Here is a 17,824-nt window from a genome sequence, read left to right on the forward strand (position 1 = left end):
AAATTTAGTATATTAAAAATACACTTGCTGAACTCACAAGGGACTTCACATGGTTTTCCTCTCATTAGTGCAGCCCTACCTGCCCAGCTGTATCAGTCACTTCCCGCACAAGCATTTGAACACCTACACGGCATAAAAACACCTCTTATTCCATCCAACACAGTACACAGGTTTAACTGAAACATTAAAGCTGCAGTTGGAGTAAACCTGTCCCCTGTGCCATCACACACAGGAACTCCACTGCTTCAAAAAGATTAGATCTTTTTCCCAATGCCCTCCCACCACAAACCAAATTCTGCTCAAAGAGAAAGAGAGGAGGAGGAAAAAAAGAAAGGAAAAGCAGATAAATGAAGTCTTAATCTCATGGTTATTCCATTTTCTTCTTACTTATAGAGCTTGACAGGTAAGAAAAGGGAGAATAGAATCTATCTCTTCTGCTACTTCAAGGAGATTGGAGGGTGTCTTCCAAAATCTTTTGTAAAAACCAATGCAACAGTAAGATAACTACTACATGCTTTTGTACTTCCAATTTTCACAACCGTTCTACTTCGCAACCAAAACTATCCATACAATAGAAGCACATGGCTATCGAGCTCTATCTTCAAAACCAGTGTGCTGGAATCACAGTTGAGTACCAGAGTAACATAGGCTAGCCCAGAACTTCTGCAAGCCACAAGTAACAACGCTTCCCATGACCATTCACTGCTTTGAACATAGGTCAGTCCCCTCTCTAGCAGAGTACAGATCAGCAAGGAGCAGAGAAGCCAGCTGTAAATGATGTGTCATGGAAGTTCAGCCTTGGCTTAAGTGTCTTGGCTGAACACAACAGAGTGACACCAGCAGTGCAAAGCATGGACAGCTCTCAGGGAAATCTACTACTTGCTCTAAAGCACTTAATCAAACAAAAGGAGGTGACATCTAATTACAAAGATCCTCCTGCAAGGAAGCCTCTCTCCTGGCCAATTAAACATTGCCAGGAAGAAAAACAAGACAAACACTTCAAGACAACAGAAATAAGCATGAAGTCCACAACTGATGAATTTTCACTTGAATTCCACTGATGAACAATCTACAGTGTGACCAAGTTTGCCTTCAATTCTATAAACCTTTTCTGAGTGCCACTACAAACACCCTATGCAAAAGGATCACTGTGAAAAGGAAACTGCATTTTAAAAAGCTCCTGACAGCGGAAAGGAAACTTACCCAGGAAAGGGAAGAAGAAAGAGAGCACAATTTGGAAGCTGGTGAGAACAGAGGTCACTCTCCAGGATCTTTACAGCACTCACTAGATAAGCAATATACCTTTTGAAGAAGCTCAACTTCCTGCCATAAATAAAGGTTTTATAACCCACTCAAAATATGTATCAGCCAGCCATTTACTTCATTTAATCCATCTTATTACTTGGACAGTAGCATTGCATTTTTCAGGTGTTTCAATAGACCAGTACACAAGACATACTATTATCTGATATATTCCAGATACAGTTCTCATCAGTTTTTCCACCATGGCTTATATATGAAGAAATCCATTAAAACCATACAACTTTTAGAAATATTTTCAATGTTTCAATGCCTATTGGTGTCAGCATATATCAGTTCTCATGTTTGTGCAAGGTTTGTTTAAACCCAGAAGTAGGCTTGCTGTGATTCAACTTGTGCCTCATATTGATTTCAGAACCAAAATTTGCATCTATCAGTGCTTCCATTAAATTTGTCTTTCCAGACTGACTTCACTAGTGAACTCAGAGACACAAAGTGATATAACCTTACAGGAGACCAGTTTAATCTGGTATAAATCTAATTTAACAAGAACTGAATTAAAAAAAAATTCTTTCATGCTGCAGTTTTCAAAGGTGGAAACATATACAGAAAATTAAAAACATACAGCATGTGTGCATGGCTACCGAGCCTCTACCTCTATGCAAGATTTATTGATTTTCCCTGTGGATCTAGCTTCTACAAAAAGCAGCTATAAAGAGCACAACAGCTTCAACAGGTTCATCTAGACAGTTTGCAGATGTATTTCGTACAGAAATTGAGTACAGAAACTCAACGTTTATTGCATCTCATCAGCAAAGCCCTCCCTATGTACACCAAGCCAGGCACAGAGCCAGGATGGATTTCACCATAATCCCCAATAAACCACCTTGCAACTACCCTGAGCTTCCGAAGCACTATCTGGCAGCCAACGTTAAGTACTCTAAGAATGCTAAAATCCTTCTACAAAACTTGTCAGATATTGGTATTAAAAACTGGAAGGAAACAAAAAACTTAGAATGAGATATCAGGAGATAAATCCAAAATGACAATGCTGCAGCCTGTCAACTGAAACACACAACTAAACTACAGACTAACAGAAAGACAAGGACATTCAACAACCAGTTACTTCCTTCCAGAAATTTACAGCAAATTTGCCCAGGTGGTAACAGTTAGTTTCACAAAAAAAAAAAAAAACAAAAAAAACCCAACCAAACAAAAAAAACTTTTTCAAAACAGACCCCACACCCAAACCACATGATTTCAGAGATTGTTTTTCAATGTTACATAGCTCTTCCACCTTAACCATCTGTTCTGTTCATTGTTTTAATGTAAAAGCAATCAGTGGAAACGAAAACAATCACTGGTCTTCGCTAAATGTTCTCTCTCCTAAGTTTCTTTATAAAATAGCCTGCATGAATTCCCTTGGAGAGTTTTTTCACAAAGGCATCCTCTATAGCCTAGGTCAACTCGGGTAACAGCAATGCAGTCTCTCCTCTGCCAGTAGAGGGAAGGAATCGCTTGGAAATTGCCTGATCCAGCCAGATCAGTCTTACCAGAAATTCTCAAAAATTCAGTTTCAGAATTTATTAGAGAGCTATTTCTCCTAAAACCAGAGTGAGACACTTGACTTTACCTCCCATACGGTGAAAACAATGCCAGCTACAGAGCACTGCTTGAAGTGTGCTGCTTGTAGGTACACATTGGGCATTAAAAAGTATTTTACAGTTTTCAGTGGCCAAGAAAAAAGTAATGCCAGAAAATAAAACTCTTCTAACCGTTTCCTCATTGGACTGCAGCTTATCAACAGAGTGCACTGAGACGCACAGGCAGCCTTAGCATCCAGATGGGCCAAATTCAGCACACACTGGTGCCACATGGAAAGCCTTCTTTTGGGAGTACTGAAGATGCTGGCTTTGAGAACTGCTCTGATACTGCACTTTTGTTTCCAATTTCAGATACTGGAAAGACTCTCCCAAATCCCTCCCTCTGACAGAGGCTCATACTGGTTTCTAGCCTAACTAAATTCCTTTCAATTTTTAGAGTCTGTGTTGTGCCAAAAATTCTTTACGAGTGCCTACCCAAATTACCCCCTCCTGCATTTAGACAGAACAGTCATTTCTTCTCCCAGTTCTCCTTGCACTCAAGTAAGCAGTTCTGCATCTGTGCAGCAGCTCTTTTCTCCTTGCAGTCCTTCTGGCTCATGCCATTTTTCTTAAACCTGATTTAATGGGTTTGCATGGCCTGGTTTTGGGGGACTAGTGGGGGGAGAGGGATTACAGGGGTGGCCTCTGTGAGAAGCTGCCAGAAGCTTCCTCCATGTCTGGCAGAGCCAATCCCTGGTGGCTCCAAAGACGGATGTGCCACTGGCCAAGGCTGGGCCAATTAGAAACGATGGTAACACTTCTGAGATAACAGATTTAACAAGAGAAAAAAAAGTTACTGCGCAGTGGTAATTGTGGCCAGAGAAGAGCAGGGTGAGAATATGTGAGAAGAACAGCTCTGCAAACCAAGGTCAGTGCAGAAGGAGGGGCAGGAGGTGCTCCAGGCACCAGAGCTGGGATTTCTCTGCAGCCTGCGGTGCTCATGCCCCTGCAGCCCATGGAGTTCCACAGGGATGCAGAGATCCACCTGCAGCCCCTGGAGGAGACCCATGCTGAAACAGGTGGATGCCTGAGAGCCTCCTAAGAGGCTGTGACCCTGTGGGAGACTCATGGAGAGAGGGGCCCATGCTGCAGCAGCCTGTCCTTGGGGGACGGCACCCTGGGGAAGTGTGACCCATGCTGCAGCAGTTTGGGGAGGACTGTTGACTGTGAGACGGACTCACACTGGAGATGTTCCTGGAGAACTGTCTCCTGTGGGAGGGACCCCACCGTGCAGCAGGGGAAGGATTCTTCTCCCTGAGCAGTGGGAGAAACTCCTGATGTGATGAACTGACCATAACCCCTTCCCTGTCTCCTAGTGCCCTGGGGTAGGACGTGGAGCTGGGAAGGGGGTGGAGGGGTGGGGAGATGTGTTTTTAAGGGTTTATTTTACTTCTCATTATCCTGCTCTGATTTTGTTAGCAATAAATTCAATTAGTATCTCTAATCTGATTCTGTTTTGCCTATGATGGTATTTGGTGAGTGATGTCTCTCTGTCCTTATCTCAACCCATAAACCCCTCATTGTATCTTCTCTCTCCTGTTCAGCTGCAGAGGGGAGTGAGAGAGAGGCTTTGGTGGGTGTCTGGCATTTGGCCAGTATCAGACAACTACACCCGAGATTCCAAACAAAGCCTCACCAGATGCAAGTGGTCTCATTCCTCTCCTCTCTGTACTAGAGCCTCAAATTGCATTCAGGTTTTTTAGTGGTTTCATCATTATCAGCTACTTGCATCATCTGCTATCATTCACCCAGATCTGCTGTCTCCTACTAACATTCCAACAGTTGGACAAGTTCATACTTGAAAAATAAAAATAATGAAAAACCTCTTCCTTGCTCCTTCTTTTCACCATAAAGATAGATAAAATTCTCCTACATGGAAACTTGATAGAGAAGCAAAATGATAAGCTAGTATCAGAAAACTTATCATCTGGTGACAGTTTATTACTGAGGCAATGAAACGGGACCCTTCTCCTGCTCTCTTCTCCTTTCCACAAACATCTCACAGCTTCTCATGAGAAAACATGTTTCTAGCCTGTGAAAACTGTAGTTATAGCCCAATGCACATCCTAGAACTTTTCTTAAAATCTAGGTTAATTTTAAGAACAGGCTTAAAATTTTTATGGGTCAAAAGCAGTACACCTATGGAAACATAAAAAATCAATTAGACTGGCAAAAAATATGCTGAAACAGTCATTATTTTAGTTGTCTTCTTCAGTAGAAAATTTTCAGTTTTTACTTATACCAAGAGAATGTATGACCAAGGTCAAAAGAACCTTCACTATCAAAATCTAATTATGCATACCAGCTCTTCCATGACAGTGCTGTACCTTGCTCTGTTGTACGTTTTTGAATGTCATATTCAATACCGATGTGCATTTTGTGTCTTTGCAGAAGAAAAAACCCAAACAAAACACCAAAAAACCTAACACGCCTATCACCCACCCACCAAAAAAACCCTAACAAAACACAACATAACCCACACAAAACCCCAAAACTCTTCTATAATTTTAAGTTCTGCATCTTTTCACTTGTTATTCAAACACATTAGGAACAACAAGAAACTTCCTTTGAGAGCTCTGTGGTGCAGAAAAAAATTTCTCCCAAGAAAATAATGATCATACTTGGCATTGCCTGGCTGCAGCAAACTAAATCTGTTGAAACAAGCAAGATCGAAAGAGAGGTTCCTCACCTGTGACAATACTCACATGAAAAACTTCATTTGTAAGACTATCTTAGGAATAATCTATGTTATAAAACACATGAGGATGCTTTAGAATTCAGCTAGTTGAAAGCTCCTATTTAATGATGCCACGTGGCAGAGACAGGAGCAGTGGGTACCAGCCTGGGCTTGACTGGGCACCTCAGTGCTGTGAGCAGCTCAGAGTAACTCCCAGGACCCTGCCTGTCCAAGAGCTGTGGGTGCAGATGCACCTTCAGGCGCTGGATAAACTGTGACTTCCATCTGGCTTGCGAAAGAGGAAATGATGCAGCAACAGGACCGAATTGCAGTTCTGATTTCATCAAGCTCCAATGAAAACCCCCACCTGTCACCTTCATGAATATGCCATTTTCAAACGTTTTGGTCTGACAGGCTGCCACAGCTGCCAAAACAAATGGCTTGGCTTAGCACTTTATCCAGTACCACCTTGTGGTGAAATAAACATTTGCATATTGTGCATAAGAATTAGAAACTGGATAAGAATAAAAGAAGCAAAAAATGACTGTAAGAGGTTAGTTTTTAAACCAGATCTTTTTTTCTGATGATGGATCAAGTGATGCACAAATAGTAGGGAACAAGTAGCAGACTGGGGGGAGCAGCATTGCTAGCTAAAAATCACTGTATACCATCAGCTTTAGACAAGTCACCTTTTCTTGACATGGATAAAAAATAGAATGAGATCCAGAACTCATTTTAGAACCTTAATTTACCAGAAGTGATAACCTGGCCTTGTCTGACTACCTGTCATGGCCTGGGTGAGGTTCTCATGAAGCATTACACTCTGCAATAATTCAGGTAGGATTCGATGAGTTACTTTCACTGAAAGAACAACAAATCAAGCCTTGACATGAAATACCTACTTTGCTGTGACAAAAGCTCTCAGCGATGTCCATCAGTAACAGCTGCAACTCACTGCAAGGAAGATTTATATCTTACTGACTGGGAAGATGCAAGTAATTTAAAATCAAGTTAGAACTCCAAATAATGACTTGAAAGAATGGACATCTTCAGAAGTCTGAAAATTACTCTTTAAGTGTTACTGAGAAATACAACACAAATAAGGCTGAATTTACTTTCCATTACACAAATGAGTGAAAATTTCTGAGTCTGCTTGATTTCCACTGTAGGGCAAATGGGCACTACCAAATACGTGCATACTTTGAAATATCCAGATTTTAATACTGTATTTCACTTTGGCCGCTATAAGGTCTAGGTGGACCTGTATATGTCAATATGCATAAGTGTCTAACAGCAACAACACTTAGACTGAACTTCAGTGTTTCACAACCCATTTTCTGCCCTAACCTCCATATGAATTCGTTCATCACAATAAAACATATTATCACCATAATTCTGTCTGGAGCCCTAACATGTACGTTTTGCAGTTGGTATGCAACACTAGGCATCTAAATACTATGGGCCATGTTTGCTCTTTTGAAGATCCATCCATTCTGAAAAACTCTGAAGTTGCACATTCTTTCCCACTTTTAAGCTGCATGCTAATGCCACAAAGTTAACTAAACAGAGTTTCCAAGCTATTGCACAACTGAACTGCACATGCATGTGATAAAGCACTGAGCAATTTCTATACTTCCTCCTGTGAGGCTTCTAAGCAGACAAATTTTACCTGACATTGCACAGGTGCACTGGAATGGAAAGGCATAAGGTGTCCTCTCCCCAGTTAACACTCTCGTAGCAAGCAACATTAAAATAGCTGAAAGGTTAAGAAGCCCTTGCCCATCATTTCTTTGCCCCCATACAGCAGCAATAGTACTGACTATAGTGAAGGACTTCCTTTTGCTTCTGCAGGTAATTGGCACCTCTCACAGGCACTCTGTAATCGTGTCACAGCTGGGATGCTTCACCTACCTACTCCACCCACCCTGCCGCCAGTGGGATATAAAAGTCTTCCAGCAGCTCAGTAAAACACTAACCCATTATTTTCCTGGAAGTTCTATACTTGAAAGTGTGTTTAGAATCCTTACTACTTTTTTTTTCTTTTTAAGGCTAGATTTATTTCCTGCCTGCCTCCATCCAATAGGAAACCAGAAAAAGAGCTAGTCCCATCTCACTTTCTGGCCACAGTTTACAAGAATAACTGGCCAGTAATCAGCTGCAGCTTTAAATAGAGGCCAAAGATCCAGTCTACATGGAGGCCACCAGTCTTCACAATTCCCTTTTGTCTTACGAACACTTACCCTCAGCAAGTCCACCTTCTGGAGCAAACCAATTCCTACATGACCATTGTGCCCTTCCCATCCCAGCAATCTTCTTCTCCCTTTTCTTCCTTCCTTGTATTGTGTGAGCAACCCCCACAGAGCCACGTCACAGCTGAAACAGTTTGGATAGGACTTCCCTTTCCTACAAGCTAAAGGGACAGAGTCATTCAGATCCCCGTTCTACACCACCCAAGCTGATACACAACCATTCCTACGAGATCAGGATGCCAAACAAAGTAAACTAGAGAGGTACTTGCCCTTGCTGCCATTCGTATCATGTTAGTGGTAGAAAACAATACACAGTGGCATCAGGATGACTAAGCTTGAAAAAATGAAACTTTGCCCCTTCTGTTTTCCAGTACAAAATCTTATATAGTTTCTGCTGTACTTAATAAAAACATCACTGGGGAAAATGAGTGCTCTACAGTCTACTAGCAAGCTTGAAAGGAAATGGAAATGTGATAACTTAGAAATTTCTTTACCTTTTCATGGAATTCTAATCCAGAAAGTGCACAGCGTTTCTCACAAGGAAGTAAACGAGAGCAACAGCACATCCCAATAAGGCTGTCAATGAAAATATACATAAATCTCAAACTGAAGCAGCGAGGTAGCATCTAAGGTAAATGTGGACTTAAATGTACAATCTAAGCCATTTCAAATTTAATTCCAAATCTGGCCTAAACTACTGTTAAACTTCTGACCTTCAGCACTGAAATCCACACATTTTTTTCTCTCTTAGTAAAGTCTTGAATTTGTTTTTCATCCTAATTTTTAACTTCCAAGTAAAATTCATTTCTTTGCCCTACAAAAAATTTTTCAAGTACTTAAAAATGGACTTAAATATTAAATAGGCTCTTCACCACTAGGCAGATTTGTCACTTTTTCTAGTATAGAAAAAGTAGTAAGTATTTGGCTAATAATATTCTATAGACAATGACATTTTTACTTTTAAAAGACAATTCACCAAGAAAGTACTTAAAATAAAAAAGAGCAAGAGAAACATAAGCACAAGCAGATAAAGCATACAGAAAGATAGATAAACCTGGGTGGGTAAGTAATGCCCTTCTTCAGGGGGATGCCTCCAGTTAGAATTCTTTTAAAGAAATTACATCCCTTACAACCCTTAATCATTTTGACAATGTACTGACATCCTGGCCATTTAAAATACATACTTTCCTCAAGCCTGGCTGGTTAAGACAGCAGGAAGCAAGATATTTGTACAAGAAGAAAAGAGGAATGAAGGGCCAAGAGGCCCCAGAGCAGTTGGGAAGAACAGTTGTTCTGGGTGGAGAAGCAGGAATGGGGCAGAGGTGAACTGAAGTTCTTCCCAACCCTCATTTAACTCCTTCATTTCTTTTTGTTTGGGCAATTAAACCCAAACAACTCAGTTTTCAACTCATTTAATTTTACATTCCCTGGACTGATTCCATACCTGTGCCTGGTAGCTCCTGTGAACAGCTGGTGGGAGCAGTGGGAGGGAAGGCATGCAGCAGATGATCTCCTGATGGCTCAGCTTGTCTGTGGTCCCCAATGCCAACACCACCCACAGACCAGTGAGGTGCAACACACTGGCTGTGAGAGACAGCTGACAAGGAGGGCTTCTGCTTCACAGAAATTACACACTTTCAAATAAGGTTTCAAGCCCAGCTAAAACAAAACCGGTTCCCTATCTCCCACTGCAATTTGCCATTCATAGGAAGACTTAACACTTCAAAATCAACTTTACTATAAACACCAGTGAACTCATGGTATTGCCGTAGCACCCACCATTTACCCCCACCCCTCACTATCAACATCAACAATTTCATAATATCCTCCCCTCAGGAACTTGGGCATTTCTCCATTAGCAAAGCCCTTCCTTCAACTGTTCAAAGGTGACACCATCTTTTCTACTCTCAGTATATTGGATCCCAGAGTTCTACTGAAAATGTTCTTAGCTGTAAGAACAGCCACTCTCTTACCCTTCACTTCATAACAGCATGGCTAAGAAAGGACAGCCACAATTCCAGCTCTACATCTGGCAAAGACTTATCCAAACAAGAGGAAGTCATAGCTAGCCATGCAGAATAAGCTCGAAGCTAGTTCTGCACAGGGAACGAACATACCACATGCAGTGCTCACATGCTGACAGAGCACCTAGGCCTACACACACCAGGATAACTAGGCAGTATTATCATTCAAGAACATTGCTCAAAACTAGTTTTCTTTAAAATTAATTTCAAAGCATTTTCATGAATGCTGGATTTTGTAAACTGTTCCAAACTTAAGTTTTGGCACAAACTGGATTCACCAAGAAGCATTCAAGATGGACTAAAAGTCTGCCACGTATCTTGTCAACTGGAAAGACGAACTCTTACAATCTTAGAGGTACTTGGGTATCATCCTGAACTGTGACATCTGGTTATGCAACAGCATTTTGGCACCGGCACTGCATACAACACATCAGGAGAACACAACAGACTTTCAGAAGCTGTTTGCTGAGTATGATAGAGAAGTTTAGGTGCTCCTGCAGCTTACAGGCTGCTCATATCTGATGGACCAAGTCTGTCTGCCTTCTCCTCCTCCTCAAGGAACACAGCCAGCTTACAGTGACTGAGGCTGCTGATTTGGTTTAGAAAGCCTGTAAACCAGCAGGTTCTTTTCTCCTCCTGCACCTCTCTTCCTCCTTTGGAAACTTCTGTGTTCTTGCAATGTCAGCTGGAGGGGTGGTTGCTCACCCTGCCATCACCTCCTGGTAGGCAGTTTGCAGCCATCCCAGCAACTCGGTAGCTGGTGTTAAGAGCATGGTTTTAGATTAATTACCCTTGCAAACACAGAGCTGCTTCTGCACTGAATGACAGTGGCCCTTCTGAGCTCTGGTTTGACTCAGGGCAAAAGCAGCTCATTAACCACCAGATGATTCAGCACTTGGTGCCTACATTTCTGCTGGCTGGTTTTCATCAGCAGACTACAGCTTTGAAGATGTATCATTTATATGATACCATCAGGCACCTGACGAGACACAGGTGTCAAGACCCTCCAGCTCTAAGCCAGTACTAGCTTTATGTGATACAGATTGCTCCTAAATTTTCCTCTTTGCTATGCAGCTTTATAATCACATTCCCCACAAAAATTCTGACTGTAACAGTCAGCAGCTTTTTTTCTCCAGCTCTTTCAGAAAGAAATCATGCACAGAAAAGAAAGGGGTCAAAAACAAGATCTCTGGTCACGGACAGAGAAAGACTGGTAAGAGGTCCTGAGCAGAGGGAGGATGATCTCCACATTTCATGCCCAGAAGAGAGCAGGATTCTTGTCCCACCAAAGCTAACCAGGCACAAAACGTCATATGCAGTCCCTTCCCACCCCCAACAATCCCTTCTGATTTACTCATGGCTACTAATCTCATTACAGTTCCTATAATTAAAATACTATAAAATCTGATGAAGAATACAGTATCCTGTTTAAATTAACTCACCCGAAGTCTTTTAATATAAAAATGACTACTTCAACAGAGTTACAAGATTTACAAAATAAAGTATCACTAATGAGCACAGGATCAAAACTGGATTATCAAGTTTCCCGATTTGCATGTAGAAAAAGCAAGCACCAAGGTTTCTATAAAACTTTTGCAGCCATTTTATAGGAAAAGTGAAATGCTCCCTGTGACTTAAATATACAAGCAGCTCAGAGAGGTTAGGAAGTGAATCACTCTTTTAGCAAACCTCTGTATGCACAGTTTCTGAAATAACCTAGGTTTGGTGCCATGTTTAATGGAGAGAAAGATGGGAAAGGAAGGAGGTGAAGGAGATACGGATGTAATATTATACCTGTGAGATTAAGTGTCCTGGCTGTTCCTTCCCTGTCCCAAGTTTGTATGCTGGATGAAAGAGTGCAGAAACCCACAGCTCCCAGCTGAATGGGAAATGGCTCTTCCACACTTTTGACCCCAACCTCACTCCACACATACCTGAGAGTCCATGGAGGGAGAACACTGGCCTTTCAGAAAATTACACTCTTCAACCTCATCCATTAAGCATAACAAACAACAGCTCTGGGCTGCCTCAACTCCTGGAGGCAGAGTTTGCTGGGACCTGACTCAGGCTCTGTGGGATCCACACCAGATCCTGAGCTGTGAAAGCCACCACACCACATCCTGAGGGGTAAAAGCCACAACCTCTTCCATGATAACCCATCACCCATACCTATCAATTACCACATCATCAATGTCTTTGAGTCCAAACAAATAGCCACAAAATTTTTTTGTGAATGGTAGATCAACTGGTCACAGTCAGACTCTGAAGAGCCCTGAGGACTCTGTGACTATCAGGATGTGAGACAGAATAGCTAAATTGAGGCAGAAGTAAAGTTACGAAATTTTCCAAAGTCAGGCTCCAGATCAGCCTGGGCATTCCAGGCTCGCCTGCTAAGCTTCTGCTCCAGCCACTAAATCTTTGAAGGGGATTATGCAGCAAGGTGCCAGTGACAAGAAAGACTGGACTTGACCTCTAAGGACCTTCAGATGTTACCCTCATTTTCCAGCATGCTGGTAACGTGATGAGCAAACTCTGCAGTTGGAGTATTTTCATCTGGCACTCCTTTTAAGAATGCCTAAAACTTCAGTTGATTTTCTGATCTATAAAAGGCTCCAAGGCAGAAGGTTCTGATGCTCTTATGTATTTGCATAGAAGAAAGCAGAGTGCATTAACAGAGTTTTTCCTTTGCTACTTCATTAAACATCATTTTAGGAATCACAATGAAGCCATCATGAAGAATACAGCTTTCTTCAGTGAGAGAACACACACAGACATCAAAGGCAACACAAATTATTTTAAGTGCTATACTTCTGCCAACATATTCCACATCTTCAGCATGAAGAGACCACTCCTCCAGAGATATAGAGTCAGCCAGTGCACAGATTACTATTTCTTTGACAAGGAAACCAAATCTAAACTATGCACAATGCTGCTTGGAGTTTTGTTTTTCAGTTGTTTTTTGTTTGTTTTCAATTTCAGGTACATTCTTAAATCAGGCTGATCATATCCAAAAGTATGATCTTTTAAAATTTTCAAACAAAACAGCTTTTCAGCATTTATTTCTTTTGATTTTCTAATAAATTTTCTTTTTAATTTGCTACAAAAAGTGCAAAGTCTCGAAAGGTAACGATTTCTAACCTATACTGGCTTTTCACTAATCCTTCCCAGAAACTCTTCTAATATAACTGACATGGAGAAGCCTTTCTGTCTCCCCAGGATGACTCACAGGGTCCTTTCACAGCACAAAGGAAAAACAGATCACTTCTTGTTCTTCCTGAAGAAATATCACTTTCTTGTCCTTTTCAAAAAGGAAGATAAGGGAAGAACACGTTGAACTGTTTCTTGTAATATTTTGTTTCATTTTTCCCTAACAAATTTATCAAGCAACTAAAATTCTGCCTGGTCATGAAACCATCTGTAACAACATGTCCACAGAAGTGCTCTGTGAGTCTCAATCCTCAAGATCAGCATCCCTTGCCCCACCTTTAATGCACAGGAGTAAGCACCCATATGGCTATGTGCCATACGGGTACCTTCCAACAGCTCCTGGGATCAGCTTTGCGGGTGCTTAGCAATAGTAGTGGCTTCCCTGAAGGGGGCATCCCTGCATACACATCCAACACCTGGACAATGCTAAACCCACTTCATAGCACGTATACCTGGCTCCTAGGCCAGTCAGCTATTCCAGCCACCAAGCTACTGCTTCATTCTCCAAGAGTCCAGCCTAAACCAGGCATAAGAGTTCTTCAGCATGGCTTTAAATACCAGATCATGTAACTTCCATTACATCACTGTAAACTACAGGCACCTGCAGAAGATAGGGAAGACCATCCTGACATCACAACACTCAGCAATTTCCAGCTTCAATGAAAGTCAATATTCTGACACGTGACCTCAGTAGCAGATATCAAAGTGGCACAAATATGCACTGACAATATAATCTAAAAACCTAATGAGAATTTCCAGTCTACCACTTATCTACAAATCAAATCATTCTGGTCTCTGTGCACGAAGACTCAAAAAGGCTTATTAAGTGTTCCCGAGTTTCAGTGTTAAAGGAAACACACAAAACATAACTCTGACCAGCCAATCCATCAGTTCCCAAGTTAAGCTCTTTGCTGTTATCTAAACATATCCAAACTGGATCATAAAAATCCTAGTGAGTTTACTGTTAGCCAGAACAAATACTACCAGCACCAGCAAATGCTACACAGGCTACCAGGGCCCAGAGAGGAGCAAGTACTTGACTTCTGCCAGCACGTGCAATTTCCAAGCAGTGAAATGTACTCTGGTCACTACTTATACAGTGCAGGGGTAGGTGTAACCAACCCAACCATCCATCCCTTCCCTACACTCACAGCCCAGCAGAAGCACAAACTGCCCCAGTACAGCACCAAGCCCCAACAGGTGTAAAATTCATTCCAACACCAAACTAGAACATCTCCACCAAGCACGGCCTAAAAATTTCTGCTAAATAAAAGCATAAAGGTGGTAAACGAAGGGTTTAGTTGGTTTTGTTTTTCCCCCACACACCATACTTCTCCCATTGTTCTTCGTGTTTAGGGTATAACTACATCAACAGCAGAAACACACAAGTATTCTGTGGTGCTAAACTAGCTACTGAAAACATTAGTGAAGATAGAGCTTAGTTATCAAGCGCTGATTTTGATTTGAAACAGCAGTTCTGACTGACAAAACAGTGATGAACATGTAAGCACCCTATCTGCCAGCTATCTGCCCAGGATGGAAAAGTTGTGTTTTCAAATTTTTTCCTCAAATAAGTTATTGTTTACTGTTGTTAACGGCAATTGTTCACCAGCAGTCACACACACACTATTTGAACCTCGCACAATTGGCTTAACACCAAACGCGATGTGTCCTGCGAGGACCAGGCCGAGCGGCTGCGCCAAGAGCCCGAACATCAGCAAGCCCGAGCGGCGGCGGGCAAAACCCCCGGCTCCAGGAGCCGCTTCGGAGGCGGCTGCCAACGCTACCAAACTCCACTCCTTATCACTCCTTGGCCTCCTCTTAAAAGAAAGCTGGTGCTTCCAGCCAGGTAACAGCAAGACTTTCAGATTTCAAAGCGAAAATCCTTGTAAAGATGGGAAGAGCCTGAAAACACAGAAGTGACCAGCCCGACCAGCTGCGTACGAACGCGCGGACCAGCACTTCAGGAACGGGAAGTCGCTGAATCCGCAGGTCGCACGCAGGTGGCGGCCGACCGCGTTCAACACGGGACGGGAAAGGCTCCCTCCCGCTCCGCACCCCACGGCCCGGGCTGGCTCGCCGGGCCCGGCGCAGCGCCCAGCCCCGCCGGGCTGCCCGAGCACGCGGCCACAGCCCCCCCAACACACCCCGGCAGCGACCGCTGGGAAGTACCTGGGAGCTGAGGTACCGCCGGAGGCACTCCTCGCACACCGCCTTCTTGCAGCAGGACAGGGGCTTGATGGGCTTCTCCTCCAGGCACACGCGGCAGCTCAGCACCAGCAGGGGCCCGAACTCGCCCGCGATCAGCCCGGAGAAGGGCTCGGGCAGCAGGTACAAGTCCACCACCTCGATGCTGCCGCCCGACGACAGCGGGTCGTCGCCCGACACCACCTCGCGCCGCGCCGGGGGCTGCCCCACGCCCGGGCCGCCGCGGGGGGAGCCGGCGGCCGCCGGCGGCCGGTCATTCTCCACGCAGTAGACGGTGCAGTACACGTGCCGCCGGGGGGGGCGGCGGCGGCCGCTGCCTCCCTCCAGCCCCTCCTCCGCCGGGGCCGCCGGCTCCCCCGAGCCCGGCGGCTGTTCCGGCCCGGCCGCCGCCTCCGCCTCCTCTTCGGCCCCTCGCCGCTCGGGGCCGGCGGTGGCCGGCAGCAGCTGCTCCCCGCCTCGCCCCGGCCCAGCCGCCCCGCCGCCCGGGACCGCCTCTCGCGGCAAAGGCGTCTCGTCCGGGCCGGGCTCCCGCGGGCCCCCGGCCGGGCTCGGTGGAGCGGCGGCCGCCCGCGGGGCGCTCAGCGAGCTCTGCTGCTCCCCCATCGCCGCTCGCCGCCGCTCCTTCCCATCCAGCCGCCTCCCGGCCCCGCTTCTGCTTCCGGGTCCCGAGCCCCGCTGCGCCGAAACCCGCGCCGCCTGCCCGCCCGCCCGCGGGCGCCGGCCGCCGCCGCCCGGCCTCCCCGCCGAGGGGTTGCGGACGCGGGGGAGGGAGCGGCGGCAGCGGCGGGTGTCGTTCCGGTCAGCGCCGCCCGCGGGGTACCGGCCCGAGCCCGACCCCCATGTCGGGGAGGACGCGGGCAGCCTCCCCTGGTGCCGCGGGGCAGCGCGCCCGGCCGCGCCCCGCAGCCGCCCCGGCCCGCCCCGCGCGTCACCGCCCCCCGCCCGCGGCGGCCGCCCCGCCGGGCGCACCCGCCTTCCCCGCCCCGTCCCGCCCCCGTCCTCACTGACGCAGCTCCTCCGCTGCGCCCCTCATTCAGCCGTAAACACGGCGTGGTTGCTTGCGTGCTGGCGCCCGGCACCGGCACCTCGAGGTGTTGTCCCGGGACCCAGGTTTCCTCCGTCGTGTGCCGGTACCTACGGCCCGGCCGCAGAGTAATGTCCTCTGAGCAAATTGTGAGCGTCCGATTAAAAATCATCCCCGAAGAAAAAATAATTGTAGTGAGCATCATCAGTGCCACTGTGAGAGCCGCACACTAACATCGAGGCAATAGAGTGACATTCACAATAATAATTGAAACTATTAATAACAGGAGTATCCATACAGGTCCTAAACAGTATTTGCTTGTTCAGGTACTCAAAATTAAGGGGATTCGGGGGATATATGCACATTCTGCTCCAAGAGTTGGCCACTATGCCAATGCCTCTGCTTGAAGATGGTACCTCCAGGCCTTGACATCATTTACATCATTTACATCATAACGTAGGGCAGATGTCATGGAACTGATGCTGCAGCAACTGAGAACCTTTACGTGGACTGTGCAGTTTCCATCCTGAACTTGGTGTTACTCAGAAGTTAATTAGTTGCTCTGCTTGAGAGGACATGGTGTTGGGCTTAACTAGAGTGAGAAGAGGAGGTTTGCAAGTGGGGAGATGACAGCTGGGGACATCATGGCTGTCTGCATGTTGTACCCTCAACCCCAGTGAGCTCATGATCTCAGGATCATGCAGGGAGCAGATGCATGTGTTTGCCTGGCTCCAAGTTTGAGCTCAGCAGCCCAGCTGCTCAGCTGCAGTATTCCAGAGCACAGGGCATTGAGGAGACTGCATGCGACCTGTCCAGCTTCCGAGGTTCCTGTGTGGCATTGAAGTATATGTGCACTCTGGGAAGGAGCTGCACTTCCCAGAAAGTCGCACGGGGAGCCTGCCCTGTCCTGCTGAAGGCTGGCAGCGGAGGCACCGCAGGCTCTGTGTAGCAATTGGCAGCATCTGCTGGCCTGGGGGGCTCTTCGCCTTGAAAATGCTGTATTTCTTCCAGACCCAATTAGATGTGAAAGTCAGTGTGTATGAATTTGTTCAATGTCAGATTCTCGTTACCCCTCCAGGAAAACAATGCAGGGGAATTATTTCTTTTAAACAATATGTTTTACCTTTTCTTATTTGAGCCTTTAGGGATTATGATCCCGAAGCTTACTTTGAAAATATGAAGTGCAAAACTTCTAATGATTGAGTAAACATCAGAATTTCCTACAGCCCTACCACTTAAGAGCTTGGAGCTTAAAGAAAAAACGTCAGAGAAAGAAAGTGTCATTGCAAGAATAAGAAAGTTGTTCCACTGTTAATTCAGAAATTTGTGTGCTAAAGCACAGCAGGGGAATATGGTCCTTCAGGAATTCAGGATGGCAATGATAGTAATACTTAGCTGACATAAAGCATGAAACAAATAGGAGCTACAGAATTGCCTGTGCCCTACCAGCCTATGGACTAAGGACAGGTAGTTCAGTGGCCTGTGCCCAGCCATGGGCCCTGCTGGTCCTGGATGTGAAGAGTGAGCAGATG

The 17,824-nt window shown here is 45.2% G+C and overlaps 1 protein-coding gene across 1 annotated transcript in view; it reads right to left on the bottom strand.

Annotated features, from left to right (window-relative positions):
- Positions 1–16,146, bottom strand: part of RNF217 (ring finger protein 217) — a 66,114-nt gene extending 49,968 nt beyond the window's left edge. Inside the window, exon 1 of the mRNA XM_082276662.1 lies at positions 15,233–16,146. Coding sequence (XP_082132788.1) covers positions 15,233–15,871 — 639 coding nt within the window. The 5' untranslated portion in view covers positions 15,872–16,146. The remainder of the gene's footprint in view (positions 1–15,232) is intronic.
- Positions 16,147–17,824: the final 1,678 nt, after the last annotated feature.

This window comes from Coloeus monedula (assembly GCF_965178545.1).
Source record: "Coloeus monedula genome assembly, chromosome: 2".
Classification (NCBI taxonomy): Eukaryota; Metazoa; Chordata; class Aves; order Passeriformes; family Corvidae; genus Coloeus; species Coloeus monedula.